Below are 17,248 nucleotides of genomic sequence, written 5' to 3'. Positions count from 1 at the left end.
TTATTTGTGTTTAGCTATAACTTTGGGTACAGTACATTCTTTCCCATTTATACTGTAGGTTGATTTAATATAAAAGTGTGGAGAATAACAAGGTGCAGAGATGCTATTTATAAGCGTATGCTTTTTAAAGTTTCTTGTTCCTGAAACAGACCTGATGCCATCAAAACAGGAAGGGCTCATACTGTCCAAAAATCTTTCCAAGGTGCTAATAAACTCTGTTTCTGATACTTTTCTTTTACCCCTTCTGGTTCAATCTGCAAACTGCATCTAAAACATCATAATCAAGCCCTTTCGGGAAAGCTTCAACTTGATGACATTTAATTACGAAGGTAAAGGTCCGTGAGCCTTTAGGACAAGGTTCATGGGGTTCATTTAGGTTCACAAGGCTTTTCATCAGGATGAGGCTTCCGTTAAACCCCTCAAACAAAATGTGTTTGAATTTGCTGGTGTGTTTAAATTAATTGTGTACATAATAATGTACATTTATTATGAAGCCAGCAAGAGAACGCCATTTGGCCCACTGTGGTCCTTTTGGCTGCTGAGAGATATGTGATCAACACATCTCATCCAGGCACATATATGAAAAGCAGCAAGAGTTTCATTTTCAACATTTTCACCAAGGAAGCTGGTACAGACTCCTTCACCCATTGGTGTGAAGTCTCTCCTGCGTACTTGTGTCCATTGGTTCGCTTTTCACTGTTGAATAAGAAGTAGCCAACTGGGCTGGCCTTGCCAGGGCCTTTGAGGACACTGAATCCTTAAGTATCCAGGTTTGAGTCTAAACAGATTCAGTGTGTAAAGTCCCTTCAGACTACAATATTCCTTTAAAACCCAGGAACTGATATCACTGTCCTACTCTAATGATTGCAGTGCAACAAAATGTTTTTGTATCGAGATGGCCAAAATTGTACACAGTGTTTTTACAGTGGTATATACAATGCATTGTACTATTTTAATATAGCATTGTAACATTATAATATAACTGACAGTCTTTTTCAGTAGCCCCTTCTAGCTCAGCGTTTCCTGCATTACACCTAAAGTTCACCTGAAAACTTACCTGAATGATGAAAAAACTCTGGCCACCGATTTTTTAGCCTTCAATTGACTTACTCTTGGGATGTGCCTTGGGCAGAATATATTTAAACCTTTTCCAGCCCTCCTCCGCTGATTCTGTATCTATCCAGTCCCATTCCACTTTTCTTAAGCATTGTCTCATGAGCAAGGATCCCATGTGCACAAAAACTAAACAATACACAATCTATAATTTGCTCTTTTTTGTGGAAATTTCCAGTATTCTTTTGTAGGTCAAGAAAACTATCGTTTATGTAATGGGATCAACCTGGGACTTAATTATCATCATTTTCACAGCTGTCCTCTCCAGAAAAGAAGTTCATCAGTCTCTTACTAGCATGCTGACTGGTAAACGTGTGAAAGATAATGTTCTAATTGTTCACCATACCTATTACCAAGTGTTACCAAGCGTTAATGAAAACAGCCCAAGGGCTTCAACAGATAACATATTCCCTATGTTTTTTTTTCATTTACAAGACAATGGAGCCTTTTGAGCGCCACGTTTTTACAACACTACATAATAAAGCAAAATAAAAGCAGACAACAAAAGTTGAGTAACAGCTGCTTCTTTATGACAAGTCTTTAAAGTTTGAAGACGACATTTCATTCCACATCCTGACCACATTCTAGCCTGATGGTGCCAGAACCTGGAAATGCATCCAAAAAGGATATCAAGAGGCGTCTCTTTATGGAAAGGCTCTTGGGATTACTGAACAAGTGACCCAGCAAAGATGTTGAAGTCTATACCTTGGCTTCCATCAATAGTTAGATGAAATCCTTTGGTTTTTGAGACATTCAGGCATTTGACATGAAAGGGTGGCCTTTAATTTCAGGAAGAACTCTCAAGTCTCCCACTCCAACCTGAACCAGAGGTGAATCAGTGGATCTGGGAGATAAATATAATATTTGAGAACTCCTAAATTGTGAGGCAAACCTTGATTTTATTTTCAAAAAAGGGCAACAGCATTTATTTTTCCTAAGGTCAAACGTTTTAAGGTCGATATGTATAAATGGATCATGTTTTAGTGGTCTTCTATTGAATCGGTTTGAACTTGCACCCTGATTTTCTGGTCTGGGAATGTGAAACTGAGGAGAACCAACTGCGGAGGATGGTCAAACCATGTCAGAAAGAAAGATCTTTCGGCCCAATCCCATGTCTGTCACAGGTGAGTTTCAACTGAAGCACATTCTGTTGTAAAGGACCCTTAACATCCTTTGTTTACTGCATTCCAATTACTCCACTTACTGTAGAATGCACTACATATTTCCCAGTTTAAAAACAAATAGGTTTGAGTTATCATTTACACCTGTGGCTATAACCGAGCTGAAATTATTTTATTCCATATGCGTATGTTTATTGTTTCTGGGTCTTCTTTATATTATCTGGTGCTGCAAAACAAACTGCCCCTCTTTTTCTAAGGATCAGTTGGCCACAAATTACCAAAAGGGCTAGATCCCAAAAGGTGTGAAAATCACTATATTAACAAAATTCTATGCATTATACACAGTACAGCATATGCAAAAAACATGTAATGGAAAAAAACAGTGCTAAATTGTGTTTGTCATACACGCAATGCTTCAAATATGTCTGAAAGCTTTCAAAATTAAGAATTATGGATTCAACTTTTGGTGCCATTTTGAGTCTAAGATTTACTAATGAAAATAACGCAGGAAAGGGCATGTGGTTTTCACCATGTTCACACAGACTGGCGCTTGAAGATTTGCTAAAACGTAAAACCAATTCCCTTGCAGAGATGGGTTATCTTTTTTACCTGTCCACAGTTTTCTGTAAAAGAGCCCTATTTCAATATTAATTCAATTAGCTCTACCGACACCCAGCCCTGGGAAGCAACACAGAGGATTTAGTTTGGGAAAATCTGGAAATTATCTCATGTTGATGCTGCTGGTGTTCTGCTGGACATGTGCAGTAATTAGTTAAGAAGAGCTTCGTGATTAATGAGCATTAAAGTTGTGCTGCTGTACTACAGTAGCAAGGCTCATCCTTCTATTTCACATAAAGACATCCCCTCAGCAAAAATATCATCCCTAGTCTGAATCTAAAGCTTTTTCACAAATAAACATGTGTCGGCTACACTTAGATTGGTAAATGAAGAGCTACTAAAGAATGCTGAAAAATTACTGTGACACTTTTCAAAACTAAAACATGCCACTTGTTTCAGCACTTGTTAGTCATTTCTTATCTTCCTAAATGGCATAAGTTTTATAAGCAGATAAAGATAAAGAGCAAACCTGTATGCATAAATGATGATCACACAATATAGCCACACAGAGTTGTCTTAGACCAGTGTCAACACTCGGGCAATGAAAGTGTGTTTGCCTCATGCCTCACAGCACACAGAAGATGTGATAACATCCCTTAGGGTCATCCAAAACATTTTGCCATATTACCCTAGAGTGTAACAGGTCTCATAACGCGAGAACAGAAAGCGACATCACCTCCCAGGAGTCGACACATTTTTATTTGGCTGCCACTTTTAATTCTAAGCGATTTACTTTTGCACCCATTTATAGAGCAGGGAATTTCACTGGAGCACTTTGCCCATGGAGACAACAACAGGATCACTCTGGGATTTGATCCTGCAACCTTCCAGGGAAGAGTCCAGATCCCACATCGCTGCTCCACACTGCTGCAAAGAGGATTTGACTCCACCGGGACATGTGGAGCAGTCAGTCTTTTGGTGCGTCGGGCTTATCTGCTACACAAGTGGGCTGTGGGACTCACAGGCTGGGAGATGCTTCAGAGAGAAAAATCCTTTTTAGGGAAGAGCTCTGCTCTCCACAGCGGTGCCATGACTTAGACCACTGAGTTGTGCCTTTCAGCCTCGGAGGGCGGTGCCGAGTTAAGAAGTTGAGAGGGAGTCAGTGTAACGTGCCTCCTGGCCTTAAAAGAGACTGGCATGGAGACGTCACTCGCCTGGGACTCCCAGCAACATTCGAGCCCTCTGTGATGAGAGGTCGGTCTTTCCGCACAGAGCGTTTATCTACTGCGTTGCTATTGGGCTGTCCTGCTCTGTTCAGACACTTCCAGAGGCCTGACAGACAGCAGAGTTGAGTCAGATACAGGCCAGATACAGGAGGAGCAGTACACAGAACCCGCAAGCATACAACAGACACAGGTATTATAATGATGATTCTAATGATACAAATCAACATCTGATGCATGATGGCGAGTCTTCCAGTTGTTGCACGTTTCTTTTTCAGAAAACGAATATGAAGGAACTTGCCGGATTGACTTAGTTGCATATTAGTGTGTCTAAAGATTTTTTTAACAGTTTGAAAAAGGTAACACGACTTAATGAAGAATACACGGGATCCCCTGGGGCAACAACAGTTTGCATCTCTTCCAACATCTCTGTGCATCACAATAGCTTTACATTTACGGTAAATGGGAGCGGCAAGCGTAAGCAGGACTAAAAAGAAACGCGGCACACCGGTTACTAAAATCAGACTTACCGTGAGCATCCCGGTAGTAGGCATGGGTGACACTGCGAAACCGTTCTTGTCCTGCAGTATCCCAGATCTGCACAAGAAATCAAAATAAAAGTGGAAGTCGTACAGTAACTTCCGAGCTGCAAACCGTAATTTCTTAGGACGCATTTACGGTCTGTAATGAACAGGCAGTGGTTCCCCTACAAAACTACAGAACTCCTGCCCTGCAACATAAGTGGAGCAAGTGCAAACTGACATATTCGGTGTCGTGTTCCATGAACATGTGGAGGGATTGTTTATCACGGGAAGTTACACTATTCTAATTGTTCACTTTCACCAATGACTTCTAAAAGAGTCAAAAGTATGAAATAAACGCACATTCAGCACTCAAGGAGATGCTGAACAGGACAGACGGTCGCCATTAAAGCTTAATATTTTAATTAGCGGGTAACTACATCTGCGTAAACTTGCCACAGGTGTTCCACGTACAGTGCTAACAGAAGGCACGTATTCATCAGCGTGTCTTTAATAAGGTCATTTAAAGGAATGCCAGTGCAATCGAACCCAAGTAACCGCAGATCTAAAGATATGGAAAGAAAAATAAAGATCTAAGCATTCAGATTAAATTGAGACACGTGTGATATGCAAATCCGCGTTTCCCAGTATCAATACACGTTATACATTTATTCAAGATCCATGCTACAGTATAATAACATGCCAAGTCTGAAATCTGAACTAGCGTTGAATATAAAGTAACTGCACGACTACTCCAAGACGCAGAACTACAAATCAGGTCAGCAGGACATTTGATTTAACTGTTTTTCATTTCTTATTTCTCCGGTAAGACACATGATTTTACACATAGGGAAGTGTTGGACGTCTGCAGCCAACTTCTCATTTGTCATTGGGATCCTTTATTTATAGCCCACGGGAGTTTATCTGAGTAAACGTGTATTTGCTTTTTATTTCTAAAAACAACATTTTTAATCGTCTCTCAAAATACTGCAAATACATGTTGCAGTGAAACTGTTTTGTAATAAACAATGTAACGCAATCAACAGCACTTTGGCCAAAAACTGCACAACAGGTGAAAAATATTTATACCAGCAAGATCAAAACACAACACTACTGACTATGACAAAACACGCATCTCCAATCTTATTTAAACACGGCCATTAAATTTGTTTTCACTGCAGTGAAACTGCTTTCTAATAAACAAATAGTGTAATGCTGACAACAGCAGTTGAAACAGAACCTGCACAACCGGTGAATAATATACAGTATATTTTTACCAGCAAAATCAAAACGCAACTCCACAGACTATAAAAATCATGCCGTTTTTTTTTATATTTGTTCAACAACTTCCAAATTGCTATCCAAGGTAGTACACATTTTAGAGAAGACCTAGAAAAAGAATTTCACATCCTGGGTGTGCCACAACGTGCGAAATGGACTTTTGATGAAAGACCATAAAATACACCTGTGTTTTCCTGACGTGTTTGTTCTGAATATTTCTTTCTAATGTGTGTATCCTTTCCAGGATCGCATTGAGCTAGACTTCTATTTGGGATAGGGGATGGATAAGAAATCAGACTGTGGCATACTTGGATCGTTAAGTTTCCAATTAAGGTTTAACAAGATGGGCCATGTAAAGAAAAGCTAGGTTTTAAGAACAATTTCCAAGTCTTCTTCCACAAATGCAGTTTGAGTTTTTTTTCCTGCTCAACTCCAGAACCATAAATACACATTTATCTATTTTTTATAAGTACCCATCCTTTATAAAAATGAATAAAAACCACACAGGCAGTATGTAGGCAGATATTTTGACGTCTGCATTTTTCACCCACTCAAATCAGGTTGGAATAAGCACTACAGATCTCTATGGCAGTGATACTCACACAGCTGATCAGACAGAGGCAACTGCCAGGCAGAACTACCGGGAGTTGAAATTTAATGGGCAAAGACTTGCAAAGAGTATGAATTTAGATCAGCATAAGCAATACTCCAGTCGATTAATAATCAAGAGGAATGCTGGCAATTAAAACTTCCAAACCGGGAGAGAGCCCTACTGCACTCCCCTCATAATTACATGATGCACCATACAGTGGTAAACGAGCAAGATGTCTTTTTGTATAATTTAAGCCTAGAAGGCTGAACTTTCTGCACCTTTGATTGCGATTCAGAATTATTACTTACAGCCATCAGACAACAATGAAGCAGCAGAGTGCCTGCACAAGCAGATTAATTATATGTAGAACTATTTTTGTGAGGCACCATGGACCGGTGACCTACTGTGCCCAGTATTGAATGTCTGATTACATTAATATGGAGTTTAGCTTGTGAGAAATTATGCATCATCTTTAGAAAACAGATTTTAAGTGGGACTCAAGTAAAAACACACTGGGAAGGCCTGAGCTCTTCATCCAGACATGGCAGGCGTGAGTCTGTGTTATGTCTCTGGCTTAATGTCACTGGGTTTGCCCGTGCCAGGTGGTGGCACACTGTTAGGATTAGAATGCCAAGGCACTCTTGAATCCCACTCAAGCAGTGACCCTTGTGCCTTCTGGGCACTTCTGGACACCTGCAGGAGCTCAGCAACACCACTGACCGACACATTTATCCTCTGATCTGTGCTCACCCCCTGATTGGTCATTTCAGAGTTTGCACTGTGACAAAAGATAAGGAGTCAATTAAGAGTCTGTTTGTAATTCCTCGTGGACCCCGTGTGGATAGGAGGGCTGTTACAACATCCCCAGGCATTGAAACACAATTTGTCGATTCTACAAAGAAGAACATGCAAACTCCAGAACTCAGAAACCCACCCATGACCAAACTGAAGAGAAGCAGTTACAATTAATTCAATCCAAAAGCTCACAAAATAAAAAGGTACTGTTCTCAATCGGCCCTAAAAGCCTTAAAAGAGAGTCAATCTAATTCTTGTTGAGCTCATTGTAGTCACTGACTAAATTACTGCTTCTTGAAAACAAAAGAAGTTGTGCAAGTCTTACCTGTAGCTTCACCTTCACCCCATCGATGTTCAACACCTTGTTCTGAAAAATAAAGGTTGAATTAATGCACTGAATGCAAAGGAACCATGAGATTCACGAGGATTCAGCAGTGAGCATACAACCAGACTGGTCTGGTCCCCAAGGACAGGCAGCCTGGTCATTAATAATATAAAAAATGTACATTTTCAAACTTACAATTGCCTATTTGTTTCTACTGGTTTATGAAAGTGTTCAGTAATGTCTGCCTGAAATTACCCACATTCTATAATAATGGCTTTTCCAGTCTCAGTCGTTACCTGTTAATTCCTCAAGGGAACAAGAAATAAATTCTGGGTCAAAAAAGAAAAGGATATGAATGCCCTTACAAAGGAGTCTTTCTGCCAGGATGCGTTTTGTCATGTTACACTGGCCAGCTCAGCTACCTCTGAACAAAAGAAAAAAACTCTAGACATTTGTATCACTACATTAAACTGCAGACTTAGAAATAAAAAGGAACACCTTCACACCATTTCAAGGGGCACATTAAGTTTGTATTTTAAAAAGAAAAATGTATAAGCATCAGTAGACTGCTCACCAGTTTGTGTTAAGTGCATCGTTTTTCACTTGTGTGCTTGACAAAGGACCAGATACTGTGTTATATCCGAGATACTGGGGTGATAATCACTATTGTAACTAATGTGTGAAGATAAATTATACTATTAGGCAAGTTACACATTCAAAATGTACACAACAGTTTCAGTATACTGTGATGAACAGAACAATGGGAGAGCTAGACTTTTGACAACACACAGTTTTGCCATTCCCAGCAAAGAAATTACTATATGCCTGACCTAGACTTCAGCAACATTTTTGCTCAAAGCTGTAATGTACTGCTCCCAAAACATCCTACCCTACCTTTCACTTTCTACCAATAATTTCTCTCTCTCTGGTGCTTTACCCAAGTGTCTAAGTACAATTTTTTTTTGTTTTGAATTCAAGTAAAATTAAAGTGCAAAGCTAGCAAAAGGTCTTAAGTTTTGTCAAGTTCTGCAAATAGAGTATGCTCCGGCTTCCCTGCACACCGTATGGTATAAAGTAGTTTGGCGAATGACATGACTTTAGGTCAGTTGAGAGCAGATCTCTTTCCAGTAAAGTTTTGTAGAGGATCCATTTGTATATCAGGGCATCTAATGATAATTTCTTTATTAGCCCTATACAATTTCTTGCATTAGGAATGCGTCTTTTCGCATACCCCAGCTTTTTTTCTCCATGGAGACACAGACACAGAGACAGGGAGAGAAGCTTGGGGTCAGAGCGCAGGGTCTGCCATTGTACAACGCCCCTGGAGCAGTTAGGGTTAAGGGCCTTGCTCAGGGGCCCAACGGAGTAGGATTCCTCTGCCGGCCGCGGGATTTGAACCGGCAACCTTCCAGTCACAGGCGCAGATCCTTAGCCACAGAGCCACCGCTCCGCCCAAGCGGAGCAATATCTACTGGGGCAATATCAGTTAAGTACTCTACCCCAGGGTACAACAGCAGTGCCCTTCTTGTACACAGGAGCCTCAGCACTCTCTGTGAGGAGTTTGCATACACTGGTTGGGTAACTGGCGTCTAGGAAATTTGGCCCTGGTGTGAGTGTGTGTCTCTGTCTGTCCCATGCGGGGTGTCCCCCACTTTGTGCCCATTGCTTGCCAGGATTAGCTCTGGTTCACTGAACTGGGACCCTGAATTGGAAGAAGCAGCTAGAAAATGGAACGATGAATAATCAACTACAGTAAAAAGTTACTGAAGGTTATTTGAAAAAAAAAACTTTGCATCTAGACTGCTTTTGAACACCATGCCCACACATGCACATCCCACTAAAAATCCAGGTCCATCACACACTAATTTAACCTAGTTCTGACTATGAAATTGATTAATTTAGGAATTTCTGCATTGTCAGCAATGAGTCAGTCCTGAGTTTTCACAACTATTTAGCATCAAAGAATGCTGAATTAAAGGAACACGAGCAAGCCTGTGCTTCTTCACTCTGGGGCTTGCATTGAAGCCAAGCTGTCCGCTTACAGCTTTTATTTTTCTAGAACAAGGAAGAAGCCAAAGTCGCTGTTTCTATGTAGATATTCCCATATTCCCAATTTAGGTTTTTATATTTTTTAGAGATTTCTCAAAAGGCCTGTTTCCGGAAACAAACAAAAGTTATTTTGGAGCCTGAATACCAATAACTAAGAGAACAAAAATGCGTGTGTGACTATTAATCAACACTGTGATGATTGTCGGAGTGCATTGCATCTGATGTAATTACTGCCCAAGACCTGTGTCGAATAAGGTCGTCTCATCTCAAGCAAAAAGTTTCACATGTAATTACCGGGAACATGGTAGGGCTTGCAATAAATAAATGCCTGATAAAAAATAAAATGATAAATGTCAAAAGACAATCAAGCCCAGTTCAAGTAAACAGAGTTTAAATTAGTTCAAAACACTTATACTGCAATGTGTCTAAACACTGGTAGACAAATAGAGATACCTTTTGCAGAGTCAAAATGTATGTTTCACCAATAACCCAGACATTTGTCCATTCATAATTATATACAAACACACCCTGAGATAGGCCTAATATAACTTCATTATTTTAATCAAGCCTGACAATGCACTCTGTGAAAGGAATAAAAATGTCCCATTCCAAATCGAAATAAATGTCCCCATTTGTTTTTGTTTTTCATTTGTTTGCTTACTTCTGGTTTTGTTCTTTATTTTGATGTTATTTGAAATGCAATAGTTCCAGTCTGTCAATGTTCAATAACTGTCTGCAGCTGAGATTCTGCAGTAGGTCTGTGCATTAAAAGAAGAAAACAGGACTGTTTGCTTTCATTTGATACAAGGAAACCCCCCCAAAAAACTTACTTCACATTTTGTACAAATAATTGGCCACATCTGATTCAGGTGATCTTCCCATCTCACTGCCCAGAGATCTGTTTGATTTTTGGTTCTTTTCAAACAAGTGAATAAAAACTTCATACATCCATGTACTGTAAAACCAGAAAGCAACAAGCTGCAAGCAGCATTTGTGCATTTTACATTTCATCACCTTTCATACACTCAAGACGTATTGTGATTAAAAGTTAAGCAATGTTTAAAAACAAGAATCATGACTTAATGACATGAAACACCTCTCAAAATTAAATCTTTAACATCCTATAATTACTAATTACTATACATGTCCATTACAGGCAATGTTTGTATAAAACTGTAAGGAAACAGCCTTAACAATATTCAGCACTTATTCTATCCTTTCTGCCAGACCCATGCATATAACCTGAAAGATAAATATATTAGATATATTAGACCAGCTTTTTTTCCTTTATCAGAGGGTACCTAGTAAATAGATTAATTCCATCCTAAGCCAGTATCTTCTGTCATTTCTGTCCTTTTTTAAAGCTACGATAACAGTGCCATTTTACTGTCCCTGAAGTAGCTGTACTAGCTGCCTTAAGGTACTATCCTTAGAACAGCGAGAGAAAAGACCTTATGCATGACAGGTCTGCAAAACACATTTTCACTATATCGGTTTTACTGCTTATCCCAAAGTTCACCTTCACTGACAAATTGCATCGTGGCATTTTATGACCAGCTTCTACAGTCAAAGACAGAAAGCATCCATTCTCCAGCATAAAATACGTAAAACAGGGAAAATGAGTGCAAGATGGGTTGCATTCAGGTTTTAGAAAAGATCAACGTACAGAAAATGCAAGCCTATGAATATAATGTTCTTCTTGAAAAACTACAATGCTAACCCAAGGCACAAATTCACCACAACCTATAGACTTCAGTAATGAGCTAATACAAGAAGCTAAGCTTATAAGACACACAATACACAAAACAAAAGATGTCACATTCTAGTTGTCAATTATATTTGCATTTATATAGGGAGGAATTTTTGAGTAGGGACTAAAGGCTGTTTTATTCCACAATCAGTTTAGAATGTAAGCGTAGCTGTGAAGGACTCTTTATTTTATCAGTACCTAATGCTTACCACATCAGGGTAGCCCACCATTGGTAATTATGTGTGCCGTGTTGTATAAAATGGTTTGAATTCTGGAACTCATTCCAGCCGTAGTAGTCTGGAAATACTAGTTTGTATGAGCTACTGTACGTCTTGCATGCTTATCCATCCATTTTCTAACCACTTCATCCAATTTAGGGGTATGGGGGAACCAGAGCTTATTTCGGTAAGCATCGGGCACAGGGCAGGGTACACCCTAGGTGAGACACCCCTCCATCACAGGGCAGACACACAGATACACACACTCACGCCAAGGGCCATTCTTCCACAATCTACCAGTGTGCCTTTGGACTGTGGGAGGAAACTGGAGCACCCAGACCAGTCATGACCTGCAGGGTCTCCTGGTCCTGTTATGGTAACTTTCAATGCTCAGTGATTATAAGGTGTATTAAGTCAAAATTGGGTTAAAGTGGATAAGAAATTAACCTTAATTAGTACAAATCTGCATGTCTGTTTTCTAATGTTTAAAAAGGAATGCTTCCTGTAAGGACTAAAGGTTATATCTGCTGGATATGAGCAGGATTTAATATCTGTACAAGTGGATACTTTCTCTCCTCTAGGCGTGGCTGTCCTTGGGGGCTTTAGGGCCCAGGTTATAGAAAAACTCTGAGGCACCCTAACTGAAGAAATTTAAGCAGTTCAGAATTAGAAACCTATAAATTAAGCTGACCTGAGGCCAGGTGAGTTGTTCACTCCTTTTTAGGGTATGTTAATATTCTTTTTAAAACTTGTTGTCAAATTTTAGACCCTATAGTAGCCAACCACCTAATGCTTTTCAAATAACCCATTTTGATAGCTTGAAAGTTTTCAAGACATACCCAACTGACTGGGTCACGTGACACATGTAACCAAAGGGGAACATGTGAATAACACATTTTCACAGTACAGTGTCAGGAGGTTTGAGCAACATGTGTTTTTTATTCTTTTTACCTTTAATAAATATCTACTTTGAGCTCAGAGCAACTCGAATCAATAATGTGCCTCTTCTTCATTTCTTAGAAGCTTGCCCTTATTGATCCTGTAAGGTCTTCTGAGACATTTAACTTTGGTTTTGTCTTCTTCAACACAGAATCTGTCAGCGTGATCTGTCTCCGAGATCACTGCTTGGAGAGCGATGTTAGAATCTGTGCTTGGCAGGGACTTTGATTTAAAGATGCTTGAGGATGTGGCCTCTGTGGGGGTGTGAATTAAGAGGTCTTTATGAAATTAGTACACAACATCATGGCTGCTGGAATGACTATTGACTAACAATCTTCCTTAGAATTAACAGTGCTCATTCATTATTGATAATGTCTGAAGGGGACAGGTCTTATCCAGAATGGAAAAAAAACATTGATTGAGACTAGGAACAAAGGAACTTCATTGATATTTTATATATGTGCATGTAAGGGAAAAGTGCAGGTATTCAGTGTAGCAGATATCCTTACATCAATTACACTAGAAGGACAAATGTCCAATGAGATGCTATATACTGTATAGAATCAGAATTCCTATCCAAACTGCAAATATGTAAGAAAAAGACTTCCACAGCCACAGAAACAATTTAAGAAAGAGGTGTACCAGTAGGCTGCATGGTTTTTTCACTGAACAGTGAAAACCTGGATAACATACTGTTGAGGAAACAAAGGTTAAGCAAAAGGTTTCAGTGGGACAGTCACATGAAATAAGTCCCAAGTCTGTAAAAGGTTCAGATTCATGGGCAGGGGTCTATTCACTGTTCGGTATACCAGCATTTCTAAATTTCCATCACTTTACTGCAACAGGCAGCCTACTGCAAGCAACAGGAGGTTACTTTCCCTGAATAATGTAATCATTCCAATAGCTGCTGCATTCATCACGAGAGGTTTTATCAGGAATGCGGGCACTGAAGTTCTATCACAGGTCTTCAGCAATACAAACGAGAAAGTTAAAATCACTGTATCATAGAAGGCAGGGAATCACTGGAGAAAAGACCACTAGATTTTGTCCTTATTTTGCAACCTGGATGCTGTACCACCTCCAACCAGCAGAGATCGCTCTAGCCATGGTTCCTCCCATCCCTACGGATGAAGCCATGGACAGCTCTCTCTCACAGCAGTCCAGACACACTCCCAAGCACACTCACAACCCACAAAAAAACTTAGGAAACTGTGCGTAAACAATGGGTGCATTCCCAACTTTAGCATAATTTGTCATCAGAATGAAGGCTGAGTCACAATGGCTGAAGTCACTAAGATAAAATATAGAAAAAGTTCAAATAAATGTCACCCCTTGGCTTGAGTCGCACTTGAACAGTTTGGAGCTCAAGCTGTCGTTTTTCTTTTATTTTAGCAATTATTTTTAGCAAGATAGTGCAAGCTCGTATCTGCTGTAAACCACTTCTCTCCGTGAAACAGTCATTGCAGGAGGTAAAATCTAACTGACATCCTGAGCTCATCTGTAGCCTTTTACATTTCTTGCAGCAAACTACAACAGCTACAAAAGCCTCAGATCAAAAAGCGGATAGAGCAGAATAAAGTACAGCTGTGTTACTGCAATGGAAATGCCTATAATCCTATTTACTACACATCTAAGCCTTTCAAACATTTAACGCTCACACAGAGACATGGACACCAGCACAGCAGAAATGCATGTTGCAAACAGCTGAGCTCAGAGGTACTGTACTGCAATCAAAGTACCTGAAAGCATAAAGGCTCAAGCACCTAAAGGAGAGTGATGACCACAATTACAGGAATTTAAAAGGTACAATACCCATATCTCTCTGGGGCTAAAACATCGCGATTCCATTGTAAGCCATGAGTCTCCAACCCTGGTCCTGGAGAGCCCCAGTCCAGCAGGTTTTATAGATAGTCCTTTAAATCATCGATTTCTAAAGGCCTGGAACAATTTAGCTACGAGAAACATGTGGAGTGCTCAACAAAGTATTCTAAAGATCGTTTGGGACAAAACATCAGCATATCCTTCAGATCTCAAAGACCAGTGTTTACCCTTAATTGAAGCATTACTTGTTTATTGATCAATGACACAAAGAACATTCCTAATCTTTAAAGAGCAGCTGATTTAGGGTGACCCATGAGAATGACCAGATTGGTGCTCTCTGTGTCCGGGGCTGCAGTCATAAAACCAGTATGGCGAAAGAGGAAAAAAGAGGGAAAGAGAGAGTGGATTAACTATTAATCGTTCCCAATGGAAAATCACTCCTACCTCCAAAAAGTCAGGACTGGCTATGGAGGTTTTACACTAGCTTGCTATAACAAAACCCACATGCCTGAAAAAACACAGGTGTGTTTGTTAATCCATAGTAATTCCAGGTTTTATTTTTAACTAATACCTGCCCGTGAAATCAGTATTGTGTTTACACACTAATGTTATCACTGCTTTTTAAAAAGGGGGTTTAGGGAACCTAGGGGAAAACTAAGTAATCCCCTCGATATCCAGGGAGACCTCAAAATTTGCTTTAGTTCACACATTGTTTCAGGAGATTTGTCGGGTCAATTTTACTTTTGGGTGACATTGGTAAGGAGGGTAGTGCTCCTGCCCCACCACAGTTCCAGACTGTGGCTCCTTCTGTATGGAGTATGCACATTCTGCCCACAGCAGGCTCTTCCTCCAATTTAAACACGTTGTCTAGGTTTATGGGCCTCTCCTACCATCTCTGCGAACGCGTGCCTTAGCCCTGTCATGAACTGGCATCGCGTCCAGGGTGTAGTCCTGGGCCTTCCAGGTTAGGTCCCACTGTCCTACGAACCTCTGAGAAACGAAATTACGCACGGATTGACTTGCTACCCCTTCTTCAGAATCTTTCAATCTTTCATGCATCATTGACAGCTCCCTCACTTCTCATCCATGACCGAACTGCTGCGATGACCTGACCTTTGAGCACAATAGATATACTGCTTGACAGCTTTAAATGTTACACAGGGACTGTACGTAGAGTGATATGCTTAAACCGCATCGCCTTGGCAGTAAAATACGAAATCTTGATTCAGGAAAGCTGCCATTGTACTTCTTAGCACAGGTAGGTCTAAGAAGAAGAGTGTGCGTGCCCAGCCGCTGGATTTCAGTATTTTAATTAGCTTATCGAACTAATTCTCCACATGACTGTTCCATAAGATATGTCTTCCCATCAACCTATTCAGCTACTAACTAAACATTACCTATAAAACCCACTAATGTGCCCCCTATGGGTTGGAGTTAATAACCATTCACTCATTTACATTCATTAGTTGATACAGTAGGAGGATTCTGATTAGCAGAACTTTTATAAATTACCTCTTTTTGTATACAGAGGTTAAAGATTTCTGCTAGAGCAAGCATCTCTTGGTGTTGGACTCCAATGAGCTGAGGAAGCAAATTTTAGAGGAGGCATTGTTGCAACAACAAAAGACCACAATATTAACTTTCTAATGCTTCTGAGGGGGCATTTTTTTTCTTCGTTTCTGCTGGGAGTTACAGTGTTGCATAAAAACGAATGATCGGGCCAGAAAATGCAAAAAGTGGAAGTGTGTAAGGATACTTAATGAGAGAGAAAAAATCATTTAAAAATGAAGATCCTATAAGCCAGTGCTTTATGGAAATGCAATTTCTGTTGTAATTCATCATGCTTGTATAAGAAGAACAACCAAAAATAAGACCTGTCACAGATATTTCAAGCTCCAGATTAAGTAATCAATGTTCTCACAATCATTAGCCAAACTGCCACATTATAAATAGATAAGGCTGTTTTTCTGAAACTCATCTCTGGTCTTCTTTCTCTTCAGGGTTCAGTTCAGATTCATCTCTCTTTACTTCATAGATATAATTATTTGCTTAATTAGATCTTTCAAATTGTCTTGAGCTCTTTCAACAGTTGTAGACTTCACACTATCTTTCTTTGAACACCCAACTTCTTCAGATCAGACAACAATTAAATTACATCGTTTTAATAAGGAAGAGTAGTAGTTCCATTACGGGTTTAAATAAGTAATTAAGGTTAAATAATTAAGAGAGAACGAATGATCGTTGAGAGCATCCTGAGCACAGTGTTTGAAAAACAATTCACACAGGTTCTCAGCAATATGTAAGCAATTGCATAACTTCTAAACCCAAGCTTCAAAACAAGTAGTAATAATAATAAAATAATAATAATAATAATGCAATTTTTTGAGTGTTTCAATCAACTTGAATGTGTGAAAGAGAGCCCACATTATGTAACAACAAGGTTAGCGGCAAAGCAAGCTGACAACATTCAGGATCTCACACATGTAAAACTAAACTGCACTAGATTGTTGTCCACAATTAAAGGATGGAGGTCCTGATCCTGTTAACTTGCTTATTAACGTCTTTTGTATATGATATTCAACATCCAGGTTATAGACATGCAGAAATCTGGCCTGAAAGAATTTTCAACAGACACCTGCGGTTGTATGTGACACCTCAAAAGTAGCTGAAAAGCAGGATAACATCATCAGGAATAGCCACTGGACCATAAGTAGAATGTGGAATCTTAAACCCACATTCATGGAAATAACATGGCTGGATCCAATGTAACACTCCTGCAATTCAGGGCACTTTGGGAAATACACTTTGTGTCTGTCTCCTTCAGTGTTCTCCGGAAGTGGACATTTTCATGACTATTAAACTCATCTCAAACCTTCACTGGACTGCACTGTGGTTCCTTGCATCCCTACGGGCCGACACCATGCCACGAGATGCCACTTTTT

General features: G+C 39.8%; 1 protein-coding gene across 2 annotated transcripts in view; it reads right to left on the bottom strand.

The window, feature by feature from the left end:
* Window positions 1-17,248, bottom strand: part of LOC102687293 (ras-related protein Rab-26) — a 142,477-nt gene that overhangs the window by 72,580 nt on the left and 52,649 nt on the right. For both annotated transcript variants that reach the window (XM_015359934.2, XM_006636996.3), the window contains exons 3-4: window positions 7,530-7,571; window positions 4,546-4,612 (exon numbers count right to left, since the gene is read on the bottom strand). In XM_015359934.2, coding sequence (XP_015215420.1) covers window positions 4,546-4,612; window positions 7,530-7,571 — 109 coding nt within the window. The remainder of the gene's footprint in view (window positions 1-4,545; window positions 4,613-7,529; window positions 7,572-17,248) is intronic.

Source organism: Lepisosteus oculatus, chromosome 19 (assembly GCF_040954835.1).
Source record: "Lepisosteus oculatus isolate fLepOcu1 chromosome 19, fLepOcu1.hap2, whole genome shotgun sequence".
In the NCBI taxonomy this organism is placed as follows: Eukaryota; Metazoa; Chordata; class Actinopteri; order Semionotiformes; family Lepisosteidae; genus Lepisosteus; species Lepisosteus oculatus.
Note: the sequence above shows the minus strand (reverse complement) of the source record. Positions and strands in the feature narration are given on the sequence as shown.